This window comes from Cyprinus carpio, chromosome A2 (genome assembly GCF_018340385.1).
Source record: "Cyprinus carpio isolate SPL01 chromosome A2, ASM1834038v1, whole genome shotgun sequence".
Classification (NCBI taxonomy): Eukaryota; Metazoa; Chordata; class Actinopteri; order Cypriniformes; family Cyprinidae; genus Cyprinus; species Cyprinus carpio.
In genome coordinates this window covers 22,431,640-22,459,486 of record NC_056573.1, presented here as the reverse complement: position 1 = coordinate 22,459,486, position 27,847 = coordinate 22,431,640, and the positions used below count along the sequence as shown (strand labels likewise).

Sequence of the window (27,847 nt, the reverse complement as noted above, 5' to 3'; positions counted from 1 at the left end):
GTTAGTAGTAAAATGCAGTTTGGCCAGATGAGACGTCTACCTGTCAGGGTCAAACTCTCCTGTGTTTCTGGTTAAACGCCTGTAGTTCTGCATCTCCAAAGCGCGATGCTCCTCTCTTTTTGTGAGGTAATTCCTCTCCAACTGATCTTGGGCCTCCATCATGCTCTTTAGCACCTGTGGAGAGATCCAACAAACAGGATGTAAAATTTACATTTGTTCCCCCTTTTGAGATGCATGCTGAATTTTGATCTTTTGTCTGAACAATGTATGATTATGAATACGGTTTCATGCAATTTATTATAAATACAGTTACCATCTGTTGCTCCCCCACATTCATTGTCATGGTGGTGACACATGGTTTGAATTCATTTATATGCAAATGAGAGAAAAAAACAAATGTAGCCTAGCACACCTGGGCGTTAGAAGGTTCTGCAAAAGCTAAATGCATGTTAAAGAACTAAAAAACACAACAAATGGCACAGGGTAAAATCTTAAAAAGACAGATCTTGCTAACTTGTGGAATTTGTCTGTACCTTCTGCATAAATGATTTGATGATGTCTCTGAGCTCAGACGTCAGTCTCGCTCCATCTGTGAATGTCTGTCTTTCAGTCTCCACAGGTTGAGACTTCAGGAGGCTAAACTGCTTCTCACGTGGACCTGCTGAACAGACAGTAGACATGAGGACACAAAATGCATCTACTGTACATAAATGTAAGTGTAAATTATCTAAACATGCAGTGTCACTTGTTCATTAATTCATTTTTTTTTTCATCTTAGAGCACTTTCTTTCATTTTGGAACTATAAACCACCTAATAATGTTTCTTGTTGCACTCTTTTATAAAGTCTGATTGATGGCTGAAGAAACCAGCTCAGATTTCCCTGTCAGGGTTACAGTGTAGTACAGTACTTCAGCTGGAGAAAGAAATACAATGGCTTCTTGCCTGCGGCTGGTGCTTGTGGGTTAGTTGCTTTGAGTTTGGTTTTTTCATTGTTGCTAGTTGCATTATTCCAGTGGATGGTCACAGAAGGCTCACTGGAAGCGTGAATCTGCTGCTTAAAAGAAAGCAACAATATAACTCACACAAACTGGGCTGCAAATCAAATTAAAATGAGGATATGTTAAAATTCAGATCATACAGTATGCGTATACTATCTGAAAGCATTTTATAAAGGCATAATATTTATAATGTTAATATTTAGTTTTATGTCATAAAATAATGACATAGCCTATTAGAAAGGTACAATAAAGTTTCTGTCTAGTTTCTCAAGCATTTGATGTAGGAACTTCTCGGGCAATTTAAATAATAAATGCTGTATCTGATGCTTTGGGCAGGTGCTACACGCGCACGGGGGTGGAGTAAAACAGGTGGTTGCTATGGGAACGACAGCCGTGCTCCAAAACTTTCATTCATTTGAAGAGTAAAAATAGCTAGATAATGACTTACTTAACAATTAAAGCCGAATAAAAACATTTAAGTGTTTTAGGAATTATGCAAAACAAAGAAGTGTTTTCCTCGCAGAGTAGATCCTTTGAGTAGAACGATAAAAAAAAATTCAAATTTCACTGGTGATTCATGGGGGTGTGGTTAAATTTGAATTCTGTGCTCTGATTGGCCAGTTCAGTCACGTCCACGCGCCCCCTATGTCCGGATTTGTGTACAGTGTTCTCTCTACACTGCTTCGGTCGGTCGACTGCGAATGTATAAATTAAACGAAAACGGTTTTAGTTCATCGGTTTTTACAATATGATTGGATTTGATTGTTTTGTGCTATCGATTCTGTTGATTGTAAGAGACTGAACCGAGAGAATGATCGGCGGGGAATCGGAGGAGTTTGAGTGAGTATGACTGAAGTTAGTTTAGCCCGTAACGGCCGTTAAGACAGATCTGCACGCGCTAACACAACAAAATATGAACTTAAAACCAAAATGTAAACTTCAAAGCGCGCAGAGACCTTGTAGGTACCATATTATGATTTCATTAATATGGAACGTGCGCTGTTTTTTATTTAATTTAAAAATAAGTTATCTTCTGTGCCCTCAAATGATAATATGGTTAAACATTTAAAATTATTTTACCAGCAATATAGTTATGTTTGTGCTCTTCCTCTCTGGTTTTGTTCAGGTCTGTCAGTGTTACGCATATTTAAGGTTAGTGTTTTATGTGATTTTATATCTTCAGTATGGATTGTATACATATTTTTCTGGCTTAATCCTGGGCTATCTTTTACTGTTTGCTTTGGGTGTGAGACAAGGGTGAGTCTTTATAATGCTTTATAAATGAGGACTGATACTGTGGCATTGGCGGGGTTTTGCTGTTGTTTTTCCAGAATTATAGGTTTTGCACTGGCTTTTACACTTTTTTTTACTCTTACGATATTCTTATTCACAATGCTCTCTGACTAAAATGCCTATCCGCCTGGCACAATGTAGTGGAAAACTCTATGCTGAATTTGGCAGATGTTTATTAGTACTGCTTACAACACACTGTGTGTTTGTGAATAAAAGGGGTCTTTAAATTGCGAGCACCTCAGGAACAGCTGTCAAGTGACAGTCATGCATTGTTTGTTCTTTAGTATTTGTTTGTTCTTTTGCCCCTTTTGTTAAAGAGTTAAAAGCCATGAACCTACAAACCAACAATGAGGTGAATAACAACAGACTTTGATTTGACACAAAAAAAGTATTTGAAAATTGGACTGTGTACTTAATGTCTTTTAATAAGGGAAATAACTATACTATAAATCTATAAAAGTATTTAAAAATGTTAATTAGACACATAAAAACAATATATTTATGTGTATTGCAAAATAATTATATATGTATTTAAGTAGTTTGAAAACGTATAGGGAGACACCCACATCACAAAATACAATCAACAACCGATGGACAAAACTAGGTCTCTGCCTTTCATTTTTTATTATTATTATTATAATTTTTTTCTGTAATAATTTGTTATACCTAGATGCATGTCACAATACAGAAGAAAATATCTATTGGTTTCGTCACTACTTCAGTATGCACAAGAAAAGTATGACACACCACGCTGACATTGTGCAATATTTGCATCTTTCTAAAATGATAAATATACAGTAGACTAAAGCCCAATCCCAATTATATTTTATACCCCTTCCCCTTGTCCCTTGAAACAGAGTGTCAAGAGGTAGGGGGGAAATTATTCCCCTAAGAATTGGGACTCCACTACTTTACCTTCACACGTCATCATATGTCGTCTAGCTCCTACAATACACACACCTATACTGGTGTGCTGGTGTGCATTAGAGCATTTAATTACCGTTCTATATTAATGCACTGCTTACTGACACACACACACACCAGATATCGTGCAGCTCACACATCCAGGAGCAAAGAAACTTTTCAATGCTGCTCCACGACTTTTATTAATAACCGCTTCAATACTGAATCGCTGCGTTATATTTTCCAGCAAGAGAGGATAAAATCGCTGTTAAACGCACAGACGCGCATACACGCAGCTTTCATCTCTGTCTCTCTCTCTCTCTCACTCTCTCTCAAATTGGCAATATTTGAGAAAAGGGTTTAGCGATTTATAATTATTGGGGGTACTAGCCCTCCTCAATGTCTTTGGTGGTTATCGCCCTGACCAGACATGAAAATCTGTTGTGGCAATATCGTGCATTCTGTAATGATATGACGTTAGCAAACTTTAGCGAAACGGAGGGGTAGGGGGAAAGGGAAGGACTAAGGGGTAGAATTGGGCCTAAATGTTTCAGTGAACTCTGTGGTTCTTCAAGCTGATTATCTTATATCTGGATTAGTTTGGCAATGACAAATCAGATTTCCAAATGTCACAGAGGTGTAATGTTTGAAAGTGACCGACAGTTACCATACAATTGAAAATTGTCTTTTTTTTTTCAATGATTCTCTTTACATATGTGGGGCTTTGTTAGAGAAGGGTGAACAAAACCCTTCTCTTGCCACAAACCTGAATGCGTTTTCTTTCATGTTTTGGTACTGGCCTGCATGCATGGCAGATAATTAACTGTGGTTATGGGCCAGTTGCTCTTGCTTTTTCTCTTGTTGTTGGGCCCCCTTGATTTAGCTTTCACATACACAAAGCTGGCATACACACCCTTAATATCTGCCTCCATTGCATGTGTCCACTGCTTAGTGAGTGTTGCCATGGCATTACGCACAGAATGAGGCTTCACACTCCACGTCTTGTATTCTCTTCACAGAGAGCATCCTGGACAGAACACTCACACAAACACATACTTCCCAGAACCATGTGGTGAATATTAGTCTGGATTAGCTCATCTGTAGCGCACTGGACTCCACTGCAAAGTGTCAGTGACACTTCGGAAGTGTTTACAATTTTTTTTTTTAACCTTTTTTTTCTGGGATACAGTTCACTATTCTTCCCTGTTGGATTACTTTCTGGATTTGACTCGGATCAGTACTTCATAATGCTCTTCAATGGCTGCGAGCAGTGCAGTGGTTAGCATGCAGAATGACAACCAGACCTTTGTCCACTACAGGTAGGCATGCAACACTTGAATTATGTTTTCTTTTCAGTTGTAATGCACCCTTAGAGCTAGACCAGTATTAACTCATTCATAAAGACGGACCAAAATTGTACTCACTTTCCACTTAATCATAGTTTTTATTTAGCACTGTATTAAATTAACAGACCATAAATGTGTCCTTTGTCTCCTTTGATTTAATCTCTAAAAAACTTATAAGGATAGAAGTAGGCTTTTCCAAGGTAGTATTAATGCAGAGGTTTTTTTGTGTGTGTGTGTGTGTGTGTGTGTAAGAGAGAGAAACAGTTGTGCCTCAGTTTATTATTATATTTATTAATATTTAATAACACTGTGAATCATTTATGACAATCGCTTATATTACTGTTCTGCAGTCCATGAGCTGAGTTAATTTTTATCTTTTAGTCAGTCCTCTGCAAACATCTGTTACTCAGACATTGTTAGCAATCCATATAGTAATATTTACATGCTTTTATCCACTTGGATTGTATTCAAGGTATCCATTTTATCATTACTTGCTTTGCTTGGGAACCCATGACATTGGCATTGTCAGTGCATTGCTGTGCTGTTGAATGTACAAAGTAGATTTTTAAGGTTACCATAGTTATACTAATTTTTCATTAATTTCCAGGGACCAGTTTTTAATGAGAAACAAACTACAATCACTGTTTCTGAGTTTCTTTTATTCAGATCTATTTCAGTTTTTATATTCTAAATGAAAGCGCTCTGATTTGTGTAGTCTATTAATCAGTCACATGATGAAATGAGTTTTATGACATCAGAAGCAAACGCAGCGGGTCTAATCTCTGTAGTGTCCTTCTCTGTGTGCACGCTAATCACACATAACAGTGGAAAGCAGAAACACAATCAGATTAGCTGTTCAAGTGCTGAGCACCACAGTTTTTGCCAAAGCCATCTTCAACCTCTGCCCTCAAAGACATCCGATGTGATGTTGCATGATGGACAACTGCTGTGTAGAATATCCTTTTAAAAATCAATGAGTTTGCAGTGATTTAATTCCTGGTGAAGAATTGGGTTGATTGGCAGCCTTACCGTGATGTATGTGTGTTTGGGACGGTTGGTTTTAGAGAGCACAGCCCCATCGGAGGACTTTTTAAGCAAACATCGAAGCATTTTAGATGCCTTTCACATGTCCAGTTTTCTTTGATTGTGTGAGTCGTGAAGGCACCAGGTAGGGCCTCTACAAACTCTGACCGACTCGTTATTATGTGTAGGGAATGAGATTAATCTATTATGGATAACTGGTAAAAATATTTGCAAGGCCTGATTGATTTGCCACATATTATTCCGTGTCAGGTTGATTGGTAATGAATTTTTGAGTCTTTTTTCCATATAGCTTTATATTTTTTAATTAAGTTGTAAGGAGTGTTATGCCTTTACACTGGCCTGTATTAGTTCACTAATATGATAATTCACACAGCTGATGTGTGACATATTGTTGTGTGTATATATACTCTAACATGCAATGAAATAACAGTGTAAAAAAGTATTATTTCTCTGAAATTCTGTGCCAAAAACTTTGTTATTCATTGGTTATAAATTATATCCTACAAGCCCCCAAAAATAAAAAACTTTTTAACCACTTTTTTTGTGTGTGTGTGGTTTACACACAAAGATGTCTTTTTATTTATTTTTATTCAAAGTTTCATGTCAAACTGCCCCTTTTTCAAAACTAAAAAATACATAAAGAAAGAGATCTTGCATGATGTGACTTTCCCAGCACAAATAAATCAGTGGTCTGTTATGGTAGCACCTTACAGTCATCAAGTTTTCCCAGTGTTTGACTATGAGTTAGATCCATAAAATTTGATTTCTGTAATGATGAGTTTCTGTAATGAGGACATCCTACCTCGATTTATTTCTACTAATGTTTGATGCAGAGACATTAAAACTACAGCTCAACCATTCATAAAAATAGTTTTTGCTGCCCCCTGCAGGATGGAGGCATCCTGTTTGGACCTGGCTCTGGAGGGGGAGCGTCTGTGTAAGGTGGAGGATTATAGCGCCGGCGTTTCTTTCTTCGAGGCTGCCATGCAGGTTGGCACAGAAGACCTGCAGGTTCTGAGTGCCATCTACAGTCAACTGGGCAATGCCTACTTTCACTTGCATGACTACAGCAAAGCTCTGGAGTTCCACCACCATGATCTTACACTAACTAGGTATAGTTGCACAACTTTAACTCATAATTTTTTTTAAAAGAAATTAGTAGTTTTACTCAACAAGGATGCATTCATTTGATCCTGAGTTTAAATAGAACTGTCCAAAATACCTGTCCAAAATAGATCCTGAGTTTAACAAAATGTTAAACCAGCACAACTGTTTTCAACATTGATACTAACACTTAATGTTTCTTGAGCAGCAAATCAGCGTATTAAGATGATTTCTGAAGGATCATGTGACACTAAAGACTGAGTAGTGTCTGCTGAAAATTCAGCTCTTTAAATTACTATAGAAATGTAATAAATATATTAATAATTTTAAATATATTCATAGAAAAAGAGTTATTTTAAATTGTAAAAAATATTTCACATTATTACTCTAAATATGCAGCCTTGGTGAGCATCTGACTTCTTTCAGATGCAACAACAGCAAAAAAAGAATTACTGACACAGACTTGTGTGATAGTGTAAATGCCAGGTGTTTCGGTTGTGTTAATAATTCATGTTCTTTAGGATTGTATAATATTTGAATTGAATTTTAATGACAGCAATGATTTGTTCTCTCAGAACCACTGGAGATCAGCTTGGTGAGGCCAAAGCCAGCGGTAACCTGGGGAACACATTAAAGGTTTTGGGTCGCTTTGATGAAGCGGTGGTCTGCTGCCAGAGACATTTAGATATTGCTAAGGAACTGGGCGACAAGGTGAGTGATTCGCTTAATGTATACAATAGACATAATGGAACATAATATATTTGCATTTATTTATTTTGCATTATTCATTGATGCTTTTATACCGAGACACTTGCAAATGCTACAACACTAGCGATTCATTCTGATGAGGTGATTATATTAGTGCTGTAGAAAGCTCTGAAATTGACTGGAAAAAATTATTTTGCAAACAGACAAATCAAACAGTCAACAGTTTGTAAATTAATAGATGCACACAGGGTCTGGTGAATGCTGTAGTTATATAAAACTTTTTGTAAATGTAAAATAATCACTGCTAAATATCTTACAGTTGTGTAAATTAGATGAATAAATTAACAGGTGTTTATTTACCCTGAATTCAAAGTTGTAAATTGTCAGTGAGCTTGATTAAGAAAGTCAGAATTGTGAGATTAAATAAAAAATGCAATTACAATTGAGTTTGTATAAGATGCACCCAAGTAAGTCATTAACATTTAAGGTTCACATGTTTAGTAGTACTAGTACTTTTTTCTTTTAATTTATGTTCTTTTTTCCTAAAGGTGGGGCAAGCCAGAGCACTTTATAATTTTGGAAATGTGTACCATGCCAAAGGGAAGAGCATCTGCTGGAGTGGAGCAGAACCTGGAGACTTTCCTGAGGAGGTCATGACAGCACTTAGAAAAGCCGCTGAGTACTATGAGTGAGTACCACCAACACTCACATGAGTGGACATTTTTTACATGACTTTTAAAGTGTTTTTTGCATTCTTCTTCTTTTCTCCAATTGTTCAGAGCAAATCTGTGTATCATGAAGGAACTCAGAGACAGGGCAGCACAGGGCAGAACTTATGGAAACCTGGGCAACACATACTACCTACTAGGAAACTTCAGGGATGCAATGGCCTCTCATGAACAGGTGAGTGATCTGCGTCATCATTTGATTATGGTAATTGCCAAAAACAGTGTAAGGCTGTGCAAAAGCACTCAATGCACTGTGTGTGATCCATCTGTCTTCCAGCGTTTGCTTATCGCTAAAGAGTTTGGTGACCGGTCTGCAGAAAGGAGAGCCTACTGCAACCTGGGAAACGCTTGTATATTCCTTGGGGAGTTTGAGAGGGCTGCAGAACATTACTGGTGAGTGCAATGTAATTTATTTATTGATTAGTTGATTTATTATGAGAGGGAGAAAGAAAGAGAGAGCATTACAGGCCTATTGGGATAGGCTTAGGGTTTGATATATGGATTTTGTTCCAGGGTGTCAACTTGTCTTCATTTCAGTTTAATCAAATTAAAGGTCAATTAAAGCCTTAAATATTTTAACTAATGTTGTAATTATAATTTTATTAGGTATTAAATTTGAGAATGGAAAAACAGGAATTTCGATACATTCTAATGTGATGATTGAACTTAAAGTCTATGACATAATTCAATTAATGTTAGTGCTACATGTTCAAAGTCAAAATATGGCACTGTTAGACATTCCATAGTCTCAGAGCAATTTGCAATCAGTGAATACTACACTTTTATAAAAGGCAGTTGCTTATGATCTACTGATGATGAATTTTGACTATGGCTTTTATTTTGTAATATGATGTAGATGGTTGTGAGTGCATATTTGATCTCCCTCCTCTGTTTGAATGAGTAGCTGGAAATAGTAAAGGGCACACATTTCAAAATAAAAGTCTCTGTGCACTTTGTGCTCATTTATATCTAAATGGAAGTCCCACATTATGCATTTTTTTTCTGGATACTATTGGTATTTTGGTTATACAACAAACTGTATCTGGCATTTAAGTCAATGTAAACCTCTTGTAGCTTCTCTCTGGGCCACCCTATCACAGGAAGGAAAGACTAAGAACATCATTTGGGCTCTGACAGTGATTGTGTTCTAAATGCAGGAAAGCTCTACAGTTGGCGCGGCAGCTGAAGGATCTGGCGGTGGAGGCTCAGGCCTGCTACAGTCTGGGTAACACATACACACTGCTGCAGGACTATGAGAGAGCTATCGACTACCATCTCAAGCATCTCGACATCGCTCAGTACCTCAATGACAGGTGCTCTCACACACCAGGAATCATGTCTTAGTAGTGGCCTGGCCAACTGATATATACCCAATATTCCCTGCTGATGCCAGTAATCTCAAAATGGCAGAATATGAGCCAATTAATTGTCTTAGCCATAATATTAATTTATCTCCAGTAGTAGTTAATACTTAAATGTAGAAAAAAATAATTACAATAAGTGTAATAATTTATTTTCTGCAGGATCGGAGAGGGCAGGGCCTGCTGGAGTTTGGGAAACGCACATACAGCACTAGGGAATCATGACCAGGCCATGCACTTTGCAGAGAAACACTTGGAAATAGCAAAAGAGGTACGTGCAGTTATAGACCCATCAGTAGGTACATATCTGGAAGTACCCTTGTTTCAAAGGAAATCTGTTATAAAAGTCTTGCTTTAAACTGCAGCAGGGTTATATACATTTTTAATAGAAGAAATGATTAATGTTCTTAGGATGTATTTTAATTAAATGCTCTGATTGTCTTGTTTACAGACTGGTGATCGTAGCGGGGAACTCACTGCTCGCCTGAATGTCTCAGATCTTCAGATGGTCCTCGGCCTCAGTTACAGCACAAACAATTCAGTACTTTCTGAGAACAAAGAGATCGACAACAACCTGCATGGTACAGCAGTCAATCAAACACTAGCACACAAGCACAGCCTTAAGCCATAATATCTCAATTTCTTCTGTAGGGTTAATGAGTGGAATAATGTATGTGGCCATTGCATTTAACCTTTTCAACTGATTGATTGTTTTGTTGCTTTTCCAGGAGCCAGACCCAGAATGAGCCGACGGCACAGTATGGAGAACCTAGAGCTAATGAAACTCACACCTGACAAGATCAACGCTAATCTAAATGTATTTATCTGACTCATAACTCTAATTATAGTCATCAGTTCATAGGTCATTGAAGCATAAATCTGTTTTCAAATCTCAGCATCAGTATTCATTGAGTAATGTAATGTCTGTCCGGCAGGGCCAGAAGTGGACCAGTGACATCCTCTTCAAGCAGTCCAAACCTTCAGTGGGCAAGTCTTCCTCAAAGCTCTCCTTTGTCAATCGTTTCCGAGGAAAGAAGCACAAACTGCAGAACAGCTCCAGTAAAATCCTGCAGGACACCAGCAACACACGGGAAGCTCCTCAGAACAATGTAAGCACATTTACTAAAACCCATAGAATAAGACTGTGTTTACTTTATTACTTGACATTCCTGATCCAAAAAAAAAGATTTTGTAATCTTTCATCAAAATGGAAATTGCTTCACATCTGAAACGTCTTCCCTTTTCGGACAACATTGCATCTAATAACCGAAGTTAACCTATAGTTGACTTGCATTTGAGTCTTAAGGTCTGAAAAGGTCATAAATTGAAAGTACTGGTTACAAAACTGAGTATGTTCTCAGTTCTTCAGAGGGCATTTGTTTTAACCTTTAACCTTTGACCTCAGCATGGGAGTACAGACATGTTAGGAGACGAGGGCTTCTTTGACTTGCTGAGTCGTTTCCAGAGCAACAGGATGGATGACCAGCGGTGTGCCTTACAGGATGGGAGGAGCCACCTGTCTGTCAATTCTAGGTCCGCCTCCCCACCCAGAACCATCAGGAAATGTTAGTCTACTTTCACATTATTCATTATGTTTGTCTTTTAATATTCAAACAAGTAGCATTTAAAATAACATAATTGTCATACATATAGCTGAACGTGTCTCTGTCTATCCAGCATTTTCGGAGTCAGCTGCGTCTCCAGGTCAGGAGCCGTTCCTCAGACTGTTGGCCAGTGCTCAGGGCAGGAGGCTGGACGAGCAGAGGGCAGGAACAGGGAACAGTCTGCCCGGCCTGCGCACGCTATCCGAACACAGCAGCAGACAGATGATCCTCAGCCAGGTCATGGCCAGCACAGACGCAACCGAACCCGACGACCAGTTCTTTGACATGCTCGTCAAGTGTCAGGTGAGAACGTGTTTGAATTACCCAGAGTAGAAAAAACGAGTGAAAAAAAAAAATGCAAAATAGCAACTGTAGGAAAGAGAGTCGATTTGTTTAAAGCCATTTGTATCATTTTCTTTTCTGTATCTCTCAGGGGTCTCGTCTGGATGATCAGAGGTGTGCCCCTCCTCCGCCCTTCACCCGTGGCCTCACCGTCCCGGATGAAGACTTCTTCAGCCTCATCATCCGCTCACAGGCCAAGAGGATGGATGAGCAGAGAGTCACACTGCCCTCCTGCCGCTGAACAAACATGCACATACGCTTCTAAACACCATAATCAGAAATGAGCTCTTTTTCATACACACAAGTGTTGCAAACCTCACGCTGGTAATACAAACACAATGATGGTCGGGTAACATGCCATCAGTATGAACTGTGTCCTGTCTCCTACGTGATTATGAATGCCATTTTATGTACAGCTGTACTTAGCAACTCTGAGGGGGGAAAAACGTCTTTGTAAATAACATTTACTTTTTTTTTATTAGATTTAAGCTCTTACCAGATTTGCATTTGTAAGGATTTTAAAGATTGTTTGAGTTTAGGATGTATTGCTTTGATCATAATCACTGCAATGACTCATCTTTTGATACAAAACTGCAGGTTTATTTGTATTTATTTAAATAACATTGTTACTACCACTAGTTACCTTCCATTTAACTATATGTAGTTGTGACAAAAAATCTCACTGTATTTTTATTGTAATGTCACATTTAGTTTATAAAAGTAGTCAAACTATAAATGTATCTAAAAAGTGAATGATACAGTAAAATTTACAACACAAACGTATAGAAATAAAAACCTGTACAGTAATTTTACATTCACATTATTCAGTGTTCTTATCAGAAATGTATTGCGACAGTTTTTTTCCCCATTTCATCTTTACAGAAAAGCAGAGCATTTGAATGTTCTTTAATTCTAACAGTGAAGATGATTTACTAAAATACTGTTCTCCGAAAGCTGCAGTATAGTAGGGTGAGCTCTCGAGTGCATTGGTCGCCTGAAGTTTACAGTTTCACAAATAATGTAAAACACAACGTATAATCATCAAGCAAAAAAGGTTAAGAGTCAGGTACAGGCCGGAGACTTAAAAGGTTGGGTTCTTGAGCCAGAAGAATGGAGATGAACTTTTTTTTTACAGTGTCACCACCTTTACGCACTATGCTACAGATCCTCCTCATGCTGGCTTCACTGGTTGAAGTGGGAAGTATGATTTCAGTGTATAATTCTTCATGAATGATTTTCATCTGACACAGTTTGTCTGCTAGGGCGTCCACATTCTTAATCCTTTCAATAAGTTTAGACCAATTTCTATCAAAAAACTGAACTTCATCAAAGTTGACAGCTACTTGTGGTATCTCATGCTTTTGTCCAGTTTGAAACAAATTAGATTGAGAAGTAACCTTTACTCCAAACAAAGCTTTGCAAATTTCTGCAGTCCAGACAGATTTCTGATCATCCACTCGGATGAGAGTCATATTGATGTGATCGACCGCAGAAAGTTCGACCTCAGAAAGTTCGACCACAAAAAAGTTTGGCTTGATGTCTCCTCTTAGCTTGATTTTTTCAGGTTGGACAGAAGCACCAGGAACCTCAAGTCTGTGTTTTTTCTTCATCTCTAATGGGGTTTCAGGTCTTGAAAGATCGAGTTGATGAATAAATGTTTTCTCTTTTTTAATTTTTTCTTCAAAAACTGAATCTATTGGGAAAAAATACACATGGAGGATGATGGGGTCTTTGTGTGTCATGAAGATCAGTAGATCGCAGTGCACTTTCACTGCTATCCCTAGTTTCATAAGCACCGTTTTAGGAGAAAAATATGGTTGGAGTATTTTAGCATGAAAACGAGTCAACTCCACGGATTCCAAGGATATTCCCTCTTCTTCAACACTGAGGACCTTTATTTCATCTTTAAGAGAGGGGTCTGACTCTGCTAAACAGGCATAATGAGGCAGATGGGCCTCCTCCAGTTTCCCTGAGATCACCGTCACATCAATCACAGGTCCAATTCTCTCACACTGAAGTCTCTCCAGCTCTGCATTGAGGAAACCTCCATCTACTGCACAGTACCGGAGAGTGACGTCACCAGCACAGACCCATCGCATTTTGGTCCTGCTGCACTCGAATCGACCCGCCGGAGTGCTGATCCTGAACTCTGACCCTCCTTCATCTGTACAGACTGACGGCTCCACCTGAACCCAATGATCAGAATCACCAATGTGAACACAAGACTGACACAATGGGAGCGGGTGACGATTCAGTCCAGACGGTTCTGAGATGTTCAGCCTAGAGGTGATAAAGATAAATGTATGAAAGAGAAACGTATACAGTGATGAGATGATCTCACTTTTCCAGCTACACATTAAATATTTTTTTTTTATTACACTTTACCTATTTGCATCTGTATATTTCAATAACAATAACAAAATGAGACAAATCTCCACTTCATTAGCACGTACATACACCAAACTTCAGTTTTTTTTCCCTGTCCGTATTCTGAAGGTTTTAACAGAGGGCTTTGTTTATATAGCATTTGCCTGATTTATAATATTTTATGCCTTTTTCTGACAGTTGACAGTATTTTCTGATTTATGGAATGATAAATAGAAATGCCTAAAATCCCCTCTTAAATTTTTTTTTTTTTTTAATTATAAAAAAATTTGAAACAGGCTTTATCCAATTTTCTGATTGCTGTTCTAGAAATTTAATGCAAATTTGTGTGCACTGTATATTTAATTATAATTAATTTAATTTGTGTATATTCAATGCCTTATGCAAGATAATTTAGAAAACAATTGTCTTAATGCATTAATGTGATTAATCAATTAAAGACAGTATGGTGATAATCTATTAATATGTTTACCTGAAGTGAATACCTTACATGTTTGGTGCATGTTTAGCCTAATAAAAAAAGAAAGAACATAAAATAATCTCACTCTTCCAGCTTTTCCAAAAACTTTGGTGTGAAGTGAATCTTCACTTTCTCATTACAGCTGTGACTCCAGTCCTGTTTTTTGCACTGGTCAGTGGGTTTACTGCATTTCATCCTTGAGAAAGAATGAGAAAACAAAATAAATAAAGGCACCAGAGATACTAACAGAAGGCCATACTGTCACCTTTATGATATGAAAAGCAAACCATGTTATTGCTGATTGTATTTCTAAATCACAAATTGCAGCGCAGTAGCTCAACTAATAAATATCTGGTGGTGTGTGAAATATTTAATTAAAACATGAGGAACATTCTGGATTATTTTAACACTAACTTAACTAATTTAAAAACATTTAAGATACATTTCTGAAGTTTTGTAGATTTTATGTTCCATATTTTCTATCCATGCTGTGCAAGAAAATCATTTGTTTTGTGGTCTTGACGAAGTAAAAAAAAACAACAAAAAAAAAAACAAGCTTCTTAATGTATCTTTAGACAGGTCAGTTTGCACAGCTATTGAGCACACAAACCCTTCAATGATCACAGTGCAGTGTGGATCTGTCAGCGATTTCTTCAGTAACATGAGCCCCTCCTCCAAAAGCAATCCAGTGACACCGACACTACAATAATGAAATTACACAAACATCATCAGTATTCACAATAATATACTATAAAAATGTGTTTTTTACAATGACAATACTGTAACAGCAATTCATTGAGTTTTTTTACAATTTAGTTAGCTAGTGACAGTTCAATTAGCTTGCAGCACAGAGAGGGAGAGAAACTGTATAATGAACAATTCTATAATGTGGAATTGCTGCATTTTAACATAGAGCGATAGTCTCAACATTTCAAAACTGATTTTCCAATTAACACAAAGGACTTGTTTTGAAGAAAATAAATGATCGCAATTACAACAAATGGGGACTAGAGCTTCGGTCTTAAAAATAATGCAAAAGTTCTAGTGATCTGAAGGCATACAATAGCTTGATTTCAGGAAGAGATTAAAACTGAAGTGTTTATTCATTTAAACATTTGTTCTAGCTCTCACTGGCACATACATGACAGTTTGGTATTTGTTGTTTGGGTTTTTTTTTTTTTTTTTTTTTTCTCTCAGATGACTTTGAATTGACCTAGTGTGTGACTAAAGTGTCAAAAAACTTTATTTGGCCACTGTTCCTTGAGAAGAAATCAATAACATGAATTAAGACAAATCCTCTCACCTGAGCTGTTGTAGACTGGTGCAGGTCTGGATGAGGGAAATGATCCCAGAAGCCCAGCTCTCATTCAGACTGACCAGCTTCAGATCCAGTGTCTTCAAACCCACAGAGTGAAATGAAGACAGCAGCAAACTGACATGCTCATCAAGAGCTGAAGAGCTGCAAAAATATATTTTACACAAAAATATATGAATAACAGCAAATCTACTGATAAGATAAATCGAGTAATGGCAAAATTAATATTCTTTTTACTCTTCTGCTACTTTTCCTGTCTTGCTGAGTCTCTGTAAGAAGAGTGTCCAGTCAATGCTGGAGATCTCTGATTGTGGACATATAAGATTGATGCTTAAGACTGCTGGAAATGACAGATTCCTCTCTGAGGAGCTCAAAGACAACCTGAAAGACAGATACACAGATGTACAGATGTACATTTGATAACAGCACCATACTGCAGTGTTCCAAAACATACATCATATTTATAAGAATATATAATTATTCTAGTTATTCTTGAAAAGGAAGAGTGTATGTGCAATAGTTTCTTACGAGACAACTCCAACAGTGACCGACAGGTAAAGTGACCATCTGGGACTCTCAGCACTGTATTCATCTTCTTGAGCACTACATGTCAGAAGGACAGATAAACTTATCAAAACGACTAATAAATTATTATATTCAAGTCAATCATTTGATATTTTTATATGGCTGTATGGAAGGTATGATGCAGTTTGTATGAATTACTTCAGCTTGCTCAAGATTTTTGATTCATCAAGACTCTGGATCAAATCTCCAGCTTCTGACAGGTGCTCCACTGACAACCTTGAGTCAAAAACAAAAAGAATTTATAAAGCGAATGTTTTACTTAAATGATTTATTTACTCAATATTTTATTATATTTAACTAACTGACTGATGAACTTTACACTGTTATCATTCTGAACTAAATCAACACTGAACTGACTTGAGCTAAATGATGTCATTATTTTCTTTCGGGCAGAATCTAAACAGTCTCCATAGTTGAGTACCCATAATTGATTCTTGATATTTTCCTGTTAATCACTGTAAAGATGCTTTCACACAGTTTGTATTATATAGAGCACTACAGACTTGAAAGTGAAAGTGACATGATGTGAAGCCAAGTATGTCCCATACTTGGAATTTGTGCTATGTATTTAACCCATCCAAGTGCACACACTCAGCACTGAGTAGTGAACACACACACACTGACACCCGGAGCAGAAGGCAGCCATGTGCTGTGGCGCCTGGGGAGCAGTTGGGGGTTCGATGCCTTGGTCAAGGGTCTCTCCTCAGTCATGGTATTGAGAGTGGAAGAATGTGCTAGTCACTCACTCCCCCACCTACAATCCCTGCTGGGCCTAAGACTCGAACCCACAACCTTTGGGTTACAAGTCTGACTCTCCAACAATTAGGCCACGACTGCCCCTTTGGTGGACATATTTTATGTGTTTTATGTGTCTGTCTATCTATCTATCTATCTACAGTATCTATCTATCTATCTATCTATCTATCTATCTATAATGTATGTGTGTATGTGTGTGTGCACTTACACACACACACACACACACACACATATATATACACTGACCTCAGAATCTCACACATACGGAGTGCTGGCTGAAGAATCTTCAGTTTCTCAGCTGTCAAGTCACAGTTCATGAGGTCCAGGTCTCTGATGTGTGGACAGCACTGAAGACAGTACAGCAGCACCCAACAGTCTGTGCTCTTCAGGGAAATGGTAGACAGATCCATGTGTGGTATAAGAGCTTCACTGACAAATCTCTTATCTTGGAGCTCATACAGACAGTGGAGAGCAAATAGCAGTTGATATCCAAAATGTACTGCTCTTATATGCAGATCTTGCTTCAGAATTATGGTGTGAGGAACAGTCCACTTGATCTTTTCAAAGAGTGAGCTGCTCACCTCCTCATTTGAGAGACCACAGAGAAACAGCATAATGGAATGATTGGGATTTGATCGTTCTGGTGATGGCCTGTAGATTTCTTCCAAGCAGTAATGCAGCTCCCTTATTTTCAACCAGGAACTTTCCTCATCCATTAAAACATAAGAAAGAGCAGTGAAGAACTCCTGAAAGCTTAAATGCATAAACCTAAACACTGGCACCTGACTGTTATTTATTTTCAAACTATCTTTATATAAGAACACGCTAGTAGCTGGATCTAAGCCAGTCTTGGCTACACTCCTTTCATCAAAAAAGACCTGATGCTTCTTCATCCCCTCCTCTGCCAGCACACCCAGACTCTTCAGTGTGGAAAAGACAGACTGACTGTGACCATGATGCTCCAGTAGAGTGGACACAAAGAGCACATATATGGAGGTGGTTGTCTTTAGTTCTCTCATCACATGATCATCATCGGTTAAGTGTTTCTTCAGACAAAAACCGACCATCCAACACAGCAAAGGCACAGAGCAGGCAGTCAGAAGGGTTTGATTTGTCTTTAGACTCTCATATGTTTTCCTGAAGAGTTGCTCATCCTGAAAGAACTTCTGGAAGTACTCCTGCACCCCTCTCTCAGAGAAGCCCATAATCTCAGTGAAACGCTGAGGTCCCTTGAGGAGACTGATCAGTGCATGAGCAGCTGATCTGGTAGTAACCAGCAGAAAAGTCTCAGGTAGAATCAGTCCATTCAGCAGACTCCTAAGAGTGTCCATTGGTAGGGCTTTCTGCGATGGATTAGTGGGTGATGATATCTGAATATGTGGATCAAAAAAGAACTCATCAATTCCATCAATTATCAAGAGGACTTTCTCTGGTGTTAACTCTTGAATCTCTGGCATATGATCTGATGTTAAGCTGCAACTCCAGCTCAAGAGCTCATTCAAGCTCATCTCCTGAGAAAGAAACTTCACCTCTTCCCACTTCAATAGAAAAACTACATCAAAGTTTTCAGAGTAAAGTTCTCCAGAAGCCCAGTCTAACATGATCTTCTGTAGCATGAAAGATTTCCCTCTTCCAGAATCTCCACTGAGAATCACAGTTTTTGGTTTTTTTCCATCACAGTCAGGACTGAACAGCTGGTCTATTCTGATGCTTTGATTCTTGTCATTTGATAACAGTTGAGATGATGGTTTTGTTTTTCGTCCAAAATGATGCACAAACATCATTGATTCACGATAGTATTTCTCATCTCGTTTTTTGCTCTTCTGAATGATCACTGGTTCAGTATAACGGGCAGTCAGTTCCACATGTTCAACAGATGGAAGATTACAGTCGATCACAAACTTACATTTATCAATGACTGATGCTTTATACTTAGGAATCATCTCAATCCAACCTACAGAAAAACATAACAAATGTTGGCATTAATGGTTTTAAAAATGATTGCCCACAAAATGAAATGGCTAACAATCAAGACGTAGTCACATTAGCAATTAGGTCCATTGTCTATTGTCAATAGCATAGTGATGTATAAAGCACAGCTCAAACAGAAGTCACTTTTTAAAACAAGCAGTATTTTGTTCTTTAGTGTTGAGAATCCATGTGACCAACTTGAAAACTTTTTTGCCCTTACGCTTTAATCCTGATCATACTGTCTCCGTCATCCCTACAATTTACAGATCAAACTTAAATATATGAAAATATAACACTGTCATTTTGTGTGCACAGTCTCAACCAGGTTTCTTCACAAACTACGAAAACCAAAATATTAGTGTTTTGCCTGGCTAAGGATGTTTCTAATGCAGTGGCTTAAGAAGTGACATATTTTCTCTCTCTGACTGCTGTAATCCTTTCTGTTTTTCTTCCCCTTTTGAAAAAAAAAAAAAAAAAAAAAACTCGAAATGTACACTCTGAAGGCTCAGAGATCCTTCTAAAGTCTTGTTATTTTTGGAGAACAATTTTGAGTGTTGTTACTTATGGACTGTGATGACACGTTTAACCGTCATTAGCATTGTAAATCCTCAAAAGTTTTTCATATTTGTAAATGTATGTACATTTATAACACTATTCTTTGTATTATAGCACCTTGGCATCAAATTACATTAATGCAAGGGTGTTTCTAATGCAGCGTCTATGGGAGGGATGGCAAATTTGACATCGTTCTCTCTTCTGACTGCTGTTATCAGTCTCTCTATTATATCACCCATGCATTGCCCATATTACAAAAAGCTAAGCATGCGATTAATTTGATAACAAAATTTAATGCAGGGTGATTATCTAGAAACTGGCAAATTCAGAAATAAACGTCAAAGCCACAAAGAGCTCTGGATATCCTCAAACCAGACAACACATAGAAATGTTGATCTCTTTAACTAAGGGCTTGAAGAAGTCTATTAAGTGACTTATACTGATAATAACAGGAAAAACTCACTTTTATGTCTGGTTGCTACTTTAGATTCATGAACAGGAGGCTTGTGTTTCCAGCTGAAATCACCTGATAATCATGAACAACAGGACAGGTCACATGAGACGACCCATACTGGTAGGTTCACGTTTATAAATGTGTTTAATTAATAGCAACTGTAGATTATCTTACCCAGGACTTTGAAGAGGAATGGTTCATGATCTCTCAGAGCATAATAAAAGGATTTTTTCATTATGTCTCCTCCATAATGTAGTGCGTCTAACAGCCTTCTCATTTTGCCCTGGTTGGTTTGTTCAGCTATGATCTCTGAATATGTTTCAGGATGTAGCATACCCTTATTTTTTAGTTCATCTGCTATTGCCATCACTGAGGTGGCCCTCTGAATAAGCGCAGCGTGGTTTCTATCCACAAACTGGGCCTCTGGGCAAAAAATAAATAAATAAAAATGTATTATCATACATTGTAGCTTACGATGATTTGTATACATCTAAACAATGTACATAAAAAAAAAAAAAAAAAAAAAAAAACCATCGTTATGAAAAATAAATTGGTTAATGGTTTAATTGTAACGTACAAAGTAGAAAGTTAGAGTTTCAAACTATTTAAGTTTGCCACTTAAGTTATTTAGATCGCGCCGTTTCTCTCACTTACCAAAGCTGCTCATCGTGTTGGATAACAGACCTTGTTCCGCGAATAAAAATTCTATGCCTATCAGCCAGGTACTAACTTTTTACTTAAATCTAATGTTTCTAACATAAAAGCGCAAAATTCACTCTGTTTAACGAAAAGAGCTGCAGCATATTCGCTGTTCCACCCATAGACCAGGGTTGCCAGGTTTTCACAAAAAAATCCCGCTCAATTGCTACTCAAAACTAGCCCAATCGCATTTCGATGGGGGTCCCTTGGTACAAATCTCTTTCTCGGGGATAAATTCAGGTTTTATGGCAGGGTTCCCCTGGTAAAATTCACGTTCTTGTGGTCGATTAAACCCGCGTCAACAGTGCTAAACCATCGTATTCTGTGACCCTAGTAGGCGCTGTTGTCACTGTTTGGCTTGAATTCGATCACACAGGCGGATCATAGACTGTATAAAAACAGGAAGTGGATTGCTGCGGACCCGCACCAGCAGTTTCAGAACCGGAAGTGAGGGGCGCAGTTATTGACAACTGTATTATGTTATATTGAAGCTTAAATTTGTTGTTATACTTTATAATATATAACTTTTTCTGTGGATCTTTCTATTCATTTTCTGATGCATGTTGTAAATGGGCCTTCCGGTGAAGATTTGAAGACGTTTTTATTCATAAAAATAAATAGTTTGCTTTACTTTCCTCTGTTATATGCATTGTTTGTGTGTTAATATTACCTTATAGTTTAGTTATTTTAATCCCATTTGTCATCATTGAGATAATTGTGTGTGGCTTCATCTCTTGTAGAGACATATAAGGATTCAGAGAGGTGACACATTACCTGAGCTGCAGCAGTGCAACAAGTGTTACAGCAATTACCAACAATTTTCTGCTTGACCAGCATGTTTAAGCCAGCCAAACTGGTCAAATTAAAAAGTCATCTTCAAATCCACTTCAACAAGGCAGTTGTCTGTGGAGGTATGAATATCTTAAGTTATTTGTTTAATATATGTACTCACAATATATTATTGCATAATAGTTTACCTGTGTACTTATTTATTTATTTTAGGATATACTACACATTTTTGCAACCAATTATTGGTGTGATTATTTAGTTGTTAAATAAGGAACAAGGAAGGCTTTTTTCTGCCATTGACAGGCAGAATATTCTTATTTTTTTCTTTGTTTTCCAGTACATTTTGTTTTGGGAGCACCCTTTGATTTAACATCTGTAAGTAGTTATCAGTTCAAGTAATTGACATTTATGATGTTGTAACAGTTGATATTTAAAGATTTCTCTATGTTTGTGTCTTCCAGAGTGACATTCCAAACATACGGAGATGGTGGACTCTTATTGTTCTGGAGAACTTTGGAGTTTCCTCTGAAAGGTACTGGACATTTCCTCCAGTCTACCATTACATTTGCACCCCCTTCTGACCAATCTGAAATTATCCAAGATACATGTATTCATCACAGTGCAGAAAACCTACAAGAGGCCCTTCCAAGTGGATAACAGGCTATGCTTGTGAGGTATGTCTCAAATTTATCTATCCATCCATCCATCTAATTTATTATATATATATATATATATATATATATATACACACACACACACACACACACACACACACACACACACACACACACACACACACACACACATTAATTAGAAATATTAAAGTCACATTTTCCTTTAATATTCTGTAATGAAGGAGATCCCAGTAATCCCAGACAGACAGGCTCCATTACAACAGACATCTGCTCAGGAGGCCAGTTGAAGAGCCTCTTTTCCTTATAATGGAGGGAGAGGATGAGGAAAAGGCCCTCAGCAATCTCCTGGAACAATCAGAAGCTTCAGAGTGCCCTTCATGTTTCATCTTGTGTTCAGGGGAGTTATTTTTGCAGGATTGTCATAATAAAATGGGCCTAGGAGTGAATTGTTCATTTGATGCATTTGAATTTATGCAAGATTGTCATGACAAAATGTGACCAAGAGTGAACTGTTCATTTTGTAAATTTTCATGCAGGATTGTCATGATAAAATGGGCTTAATAGTGAATTCTTCATTTTATAAACTTTAATTTAATTATTGTGTACATTTTGATTGTTACTTAAAGACAGTGAGTTAACACTAGCCAAAGCAATAGAACTGTGTCAAATCCACAAACAGACTGATCTGTACACAAAGACTCTTGCGGTGCCTAAAAGCAACACTAATGTAGACAGTGTATATAACAAGACAAAGGCTAAAATGTCACAAAGATCCACCTCTGATCGTACAGCCTCTCAGATCATAGTAAACTGTAGTAGATGTGGAGGCAAGCATGAAGCAAAAAAGGACAAATGCTTAGCTTATGGTCAGCAGTGCCATGCAAAATGTGTAATCATTTCAAAAAGTACTGTAAAACTACACCAAAGCATATGACGAATAGCATATGACGAATATTCATTTGACAGGGATTATGACCTCTCCTTCTACGTGTTAAAGAGAAATGTGCAACCTTTGATAGGACTACCGGACTGTTTACAAATGAAGCTGGTCTCATTTAACAAAGAGATCTACCATGTGTCAGCAGATGATGTTTCAAGTTTCGCAAGCCAGATTTATTCAGAATATTCAGAACTTTGCAAGGATGAAATTGGTAAGCTTCCAGTGACTTATTCAATGAAACTGGATCCAGCAGTGCATTCAGTTGTAAAACCTGCATGCATAATTCCTGCGGCCATGCATGGCAAAGTTGAAGCAGAATTACAAAGAATGGTAAGTATGCGTGTTCTTATTCTAATCTCAGAGCCCACTAAATGGGTATCATCAATGGTAGCAATGCACAAAAAGAATTCAGAGGAGATTAGAATATCCATCAACCCAAGAGACCTTAACAAGGCCCTCCTACATAGAAGAAGTCGCATCACAAATGCCAAATTCGTCTGTCTTTTCTGTTTTGGATGTGAAAACTTCCTTCTGGCAAATTTCTATTGATGAAAGATCATCAATGCTGACGACGTTCAACTTCCCATTTGAGAGATTCCGATTTCTGCGCATGCCATTTGGAATCAGTACAGCGAGTGAGGTGTTCCAAAGGGCCATGGAGCAAATATTTGCAGGCTATCCATGTGCTGTTATCGTGGACGACATCCTTGTAGGAGAAAAGGATGTAAAAGAGCACAATTAAAATCTCAAGAAAGTTCTGGATTGTGCATAAAAGGTCAACCTCAGACTTAACCCTCTCAAATGTAGGTTTTGGCTGCCAGAGGTGTGCTATATGGGACATCTGTTCACAAGTGAAGGACTAAAACCAGACCCTTCAAATATTAAGGCAATCAAGGAAATGGAAGCCCCAGAGAACGTAACAGCCCTACAGCGCTTTCTAGGGATTTCATGCTATTGTCTGCAATAGCATGAAAGAGCACCAACAAAAAGAACCATTAAAACAGCATGATACTCCAGAGTTTCCCTGGTCAGTCATTGCGACTGATTTATTTGAATGGAATGACCAACATTATCTTGTTCTGGTGGACTCATACTCAGGATGGTTTGAGATCATCTTCACAATCTAACATCAATCGCTGTGATTACAAAATTAAAGAGACACTTTTCGGTAAATGGCAGTCCCCAAAAAGTGATCACAGACAACAGAACGCAATATTCCAGTCAACAATTCAAGAACTTTGAAAGTACCTGGGACTTTCTACATGTAACAAGCAGCCCAGAATATCCGCAGTCTAACAGTCTAATGGATTAGCGGAACCAGCAGTGCGAAGCGCAAAGGAGTTGATGGAAAAAGCAAAGCGAGACGGAACAGAAGTCTTTCTCGATCTACTCAATTTGAGAAACTTGCCTCGTGATGGACTTCACGATCACCAGCAGAAAGACTCATGTCAAGATAAACGAGGACAACACTCCCAACTGACAAGAAGTTGCTGGTCCCTTCCACCAAAAGTCACATCAAGGTCAGAAAATGACTTGCACACAACCGTTATCAACAGAAGGTGTATCATGACAAAAACAGCAAGTCTCTCCGTCCCCTGTTGAAAGGTAAAGTTGTCAGGTTACAAACACCTTAAGGGTGTAATAAACTGGGAATCATCAAAGACATCTGCAAGGAGCCAAGATCGTATGTGGTGGAATCAGAGGGGAGAGATTATAGAAGGAATCGTAGAAACGTTTTGCCTGTCCCTGAAACTCTGCCACTGTAGAATGATGAGTACAACCCTGCAGATCACACAAGAGTTTGTACACCAAGACAAGACCAAACCTCCCTTTCAGACCACACAAGTGTACTGAAGACACCTTCTGACTCTGAAGCAACATCAGAGGCCATAACACCTGTCAAAGAATCAGAAAAAAAGCTTTATGTGACTCAATCAGGCAGAATTCAAAGACCAACCCAAAGTATATTCAGTGAAGCTGTTTAGAGATGGTTAAGCATTTGTGAGAAACTGATAAGTTGTTAGGAGTGAACACTCTAAATTTTATTTGTTCATAAACTGTTACAGTTATCAATCAAAGTATCAATAGCATATTTGCTTATACTGTACATGCTTTGATTTTGAGTTGATGTGGATATTTGTTATTGTAACTGGTGATAGACCACTTAAGAAAGGGGATGTCAAGTCAAGTCAAGTCAAGTCAAGTCTGCTTTATTGTCAATTCTTCCACATGTACAGTACATACATACAGAGAATCTAAATTGCGTTACTCTCAGACCCCCGGTGCATACAGATAACACTAACAGTAGAGCCTAAAAATCTAGATCAAATATAAAATATAAGATATAAAACTATACAACAAGGGAATGTAAAAAAAGACATAATAGAAAAAATTAAATAAAAATAAGGTTAAATAAAAGCAGCGCAAGGCACATGGCAGATAGAGTGCAAACCAGTGAACAATCAGTGCAGATAAAAAGATTTTTAGTGCATAAAAAAAATAGCTTATTCAGTCTGATTAAAAGTGACAAAGTGACAAAGGGCTCAGAGCAGTTATTTTATTAAACTGACTGATGAGGAGGTAGAATGATGTCAGATCCATGGTGAATGAGGTAGTGAGCAGACCACTGCTGCACAAAGTGACTGGTGCATGACATTCGTATGTTAGAGGGGGGGGGGGTTCATAGTTCAGTGGTGCCTGAGGCAGAAGAGGGACGGGGGGGTAAGTTCGGGAGCGAGTTCAGCTTCCTGACAGCCTGATGGATGAAGCTGTCCTTCAGTCTGCTGGTCCTGGCCTGGAGACTTCGCAGTCTCCTCCCTGATGGCAGCAGACTGAAGAAGCTGTGTGACGGGTGAGTGGGATCACCTGCAATGCAGAGGGCTTTTCGAGTGAGACGGGTTCCATAAATGTCCTGGAGGGAGGGGAGAGAGACACCAATGATCTTCTCAGCTGCTCTCACTATGCGTTGCAGAGTCTTCCGGCAGGACGCGTTGCAGGCGCCATACCACACAGTGATGCAGCTGGTCAGAATGCTCTCGATGGTGCCTCTGTAGAAGGTGCACATGATGGGGGGTGGGGCTCTGGCTCTCCTCAGTTTGCGGAGGAAGTAGAGACGCTGCTGTGATTTCTTGGCCAGTGCTGCAGTGTTGTCGGTCAATGTAGAACATTGATTAAATGTTCTTAGTTATATGTTAATATAAAGCATTCGTACCTGACACGTATCCATAGTCATGATGTCAGTATAAGCCCCACGCGTGTACGAACGTGATTGGTCGGCAATCTCATGTGATAACTAGGCCTATACAATTCTTCAGTAAAGTGTTTAAGGGGTCATATGATGCTGCTAAAAGGAACATTATTGTGTGTATTTGGTGTAATGAAATGTGTTCATGCGGTTTAAGGTTGAAAAAACACATTATTTTGCACATACTGTACATTATTGTTTCTCCTCTATGCCCGCCTGCTGAAACGTGTCGATTTTTACAAAGCTCATCGCTCTGAAAAGCGAGGTGTACTGTGATTGGCCAGCTATCCAGCGCGTTGTGATTGGCCGAATGCCTCAAGCGTGTGATGGAAATGTTATGCTTCTTAACATATTGTGATGCCTTGTCCGGCCGGAGCGACAGGACATAACGTAAACATAAAACCCATTATAAATGTGATATAAACATGACTTCCAGTCGTGTCTTCTTTTGGAAGGCCAAACAAAGTAGTTTCGCTTTCTCAACGAAACAGCGTCACACACCTAGAGTGAGCAGCGGCGGGCTTGAGTGAGCAGAGGCGGGCGGCTTGAGGTGGATTCTACGAAGGATTGTACCTTGTGCTTGCGGCTGGACTCCACTTCTTCCACGGTGAAAGCTGATTCGGCGATCCACAGTGCAAAGTTGATGTATTTCCTCAGCGACCAGCACGGATCAGCTCCAGGCATGATGAAGCGGATATCATACTCTTTTGGAAGGCCAAACAAAGTAGTATCGCTTTCACAGTGAAACACACAGCATCTATACGACATGGCGGCGGCGGCAACAACAATACTACAATGAGAATAAAAGGTACGCCTTCTTTCTTTGCATGAACATCTTTGTGGCGTTATGCAAATCTTCCCACATGTAGAGATGTGGGGGCATGTTAGAACGAGCCGTTTTAGGGGGTCGTGGACGAGTCTCAACTTTTATAAAGAATATCTCTTTGGATTTGAGACTTTAGTCTTTGCAACTTTACAGATCTTCTTTATTCACCAAGAGCTTGTAACACTCCAAAGAGAAAGGAAAATTTAAAATCGCATCATATGACCCCTTAAACGTTATTCAAAACTCTATTGTGTGCACATCATTCATCAAGATGTTTGACATGAGTAGGGTACACCCTTGTCCAAATACCCACACTTGTGGTCTTGGCCACTTGAGAGGAAGGAAGACCCTTTTCACATGATGTCACACAACTTCCGTTCTGACCAATAGGGGCTGGCTGCACACTTAAGGCCGGTGTCATGAGAAATCGAGTCCCCCCTTGAAATCGGGTCCGCTTATGACCAAGTGAGTAAGTAAGGTAAGTAATTTCCAAGTAGGTGCAAATGCGTGGTGTAAGCTTACCTAGCAGGCTAATCGGGTAGCTGTACGCTATGCTAGTACCCGAGAAACAAAAAAAAAAAAAAAAACAATAAAAAAAAATGTTTGATTTCACAACCTATAGCTTCAGTTATATACTAGTGTATGAAACGTAATATAAAAAACATTAATGATTATTATAATGAAGTTCAAACGACATAGCAGAAATAGCAATCAGGCGATACAAATAATAACCATTAGTTTGTTGAGCCAATGGGATCACCCGGGGTCCTAAGCGGTCCCGATTTCGAGGGGGGACTCGAT

General features: G+C 38.5%; 2 protein-coding genes and 1 long non-coding RNA gene across 9 annotated transcripts; 2 read left to right on the top strand and 1 right to left on the bottom strand.

Moving 5' to 3' along the window:
- Positions 1-1,640: 1,640 nt before the first annotated feature.
- On the top strand, positions 1,641-12,239 carry LOC109081590 (G-protein-signaling modulator 2-like). Of its 7 annotated transcripts, none has more exons than XM_042710875.1 (16): positions 1,641-1,839; positions 2,126-2,151; positions 4,385-4,514; positions 6,476-6,697; positions 7,265-7,400; positions 7,946-8,085; positions 8,177-8,300; positions 8,403-8,518; positions 9,283-9,438; positions 9,649-9,757; positions 9,938-10,067; positions 10,215-10,303; positions 10,422-10,595; positions 10,892-11,051; positions 11,164-11,393; positions 11,524-12,239. In XM_042710875.1, the coding sequence occupies exons 3-16, from the start codon at positions 4,453-4,455 to the stop codon at positions 11,671-11,673; spliced, it is 1,998 nt and encodes a 665-aa protein (XP_042566809.1). In that variant the 5' UTR covers positions 1,641-1,839; positions 2,126-2,151; positions 4,385-4,452; the 3' UTR covers positions 11,674-12,239. The 7 variants fall into 7 exon arrangements, with proteins under 7 accessions (XP_042566809.1, XP_042566826.1, XP_042566819.1 ...); XM_042710892.1 differs by having other exon boundaries at positions 6,457-6,697; XM_042710885.1 differs by lacking the exon at positions 2,126-2,151.
- Positions 12,011-20,967, bottom strand: LOC109081589 (NACHT, LRR and PYD domains-containing protein 1 homolog). The gene is made up of 11 exons (XM_019096576.2): positions 20,568-20,967; positions 20,088-20,336; positions 19,923-19,985; positions 17,180-18,887; positions 16,316-16,393; positions 16,121-16,195; positions 15,830-15,973; positions 15,581-15,736; positions 14,888-14,977; positions 14,363-14,473; positions 12,011-13,712 (listed from the first exon to the last, which is right to left on the bottom strand). Exons 1-11 carry the CDS (start codon positions 20,578-20,580, stop codon positions 12,488-12,490), a joined length of 3,912 nt encoding a protein of 1,303 aa, XP_018952121.2. The 5' UTR covers positions 20,581-20,967; the 3' UTR covers positions 12,011-12,487.
- Positions 20,968-21,384: 417 nt separating this feature from the next.
- On the top strand, positions 21,385-24,083 carry LOC109081596. Its single transcript, XR_002016249.2, has 5 exons — positions 21,385-21,523; positions 21,739-21,776; positions 21,863-21,933; positions 22,022-22,075; positions 22,258-24,083. It is a non-coding gene; the product is annotated as an uncharacterized LOC109081596 (long non-coding RNA).
- The last annotated feature ends 3,764 nt before the right edge of the window (positions 24,084-27,847 follow it).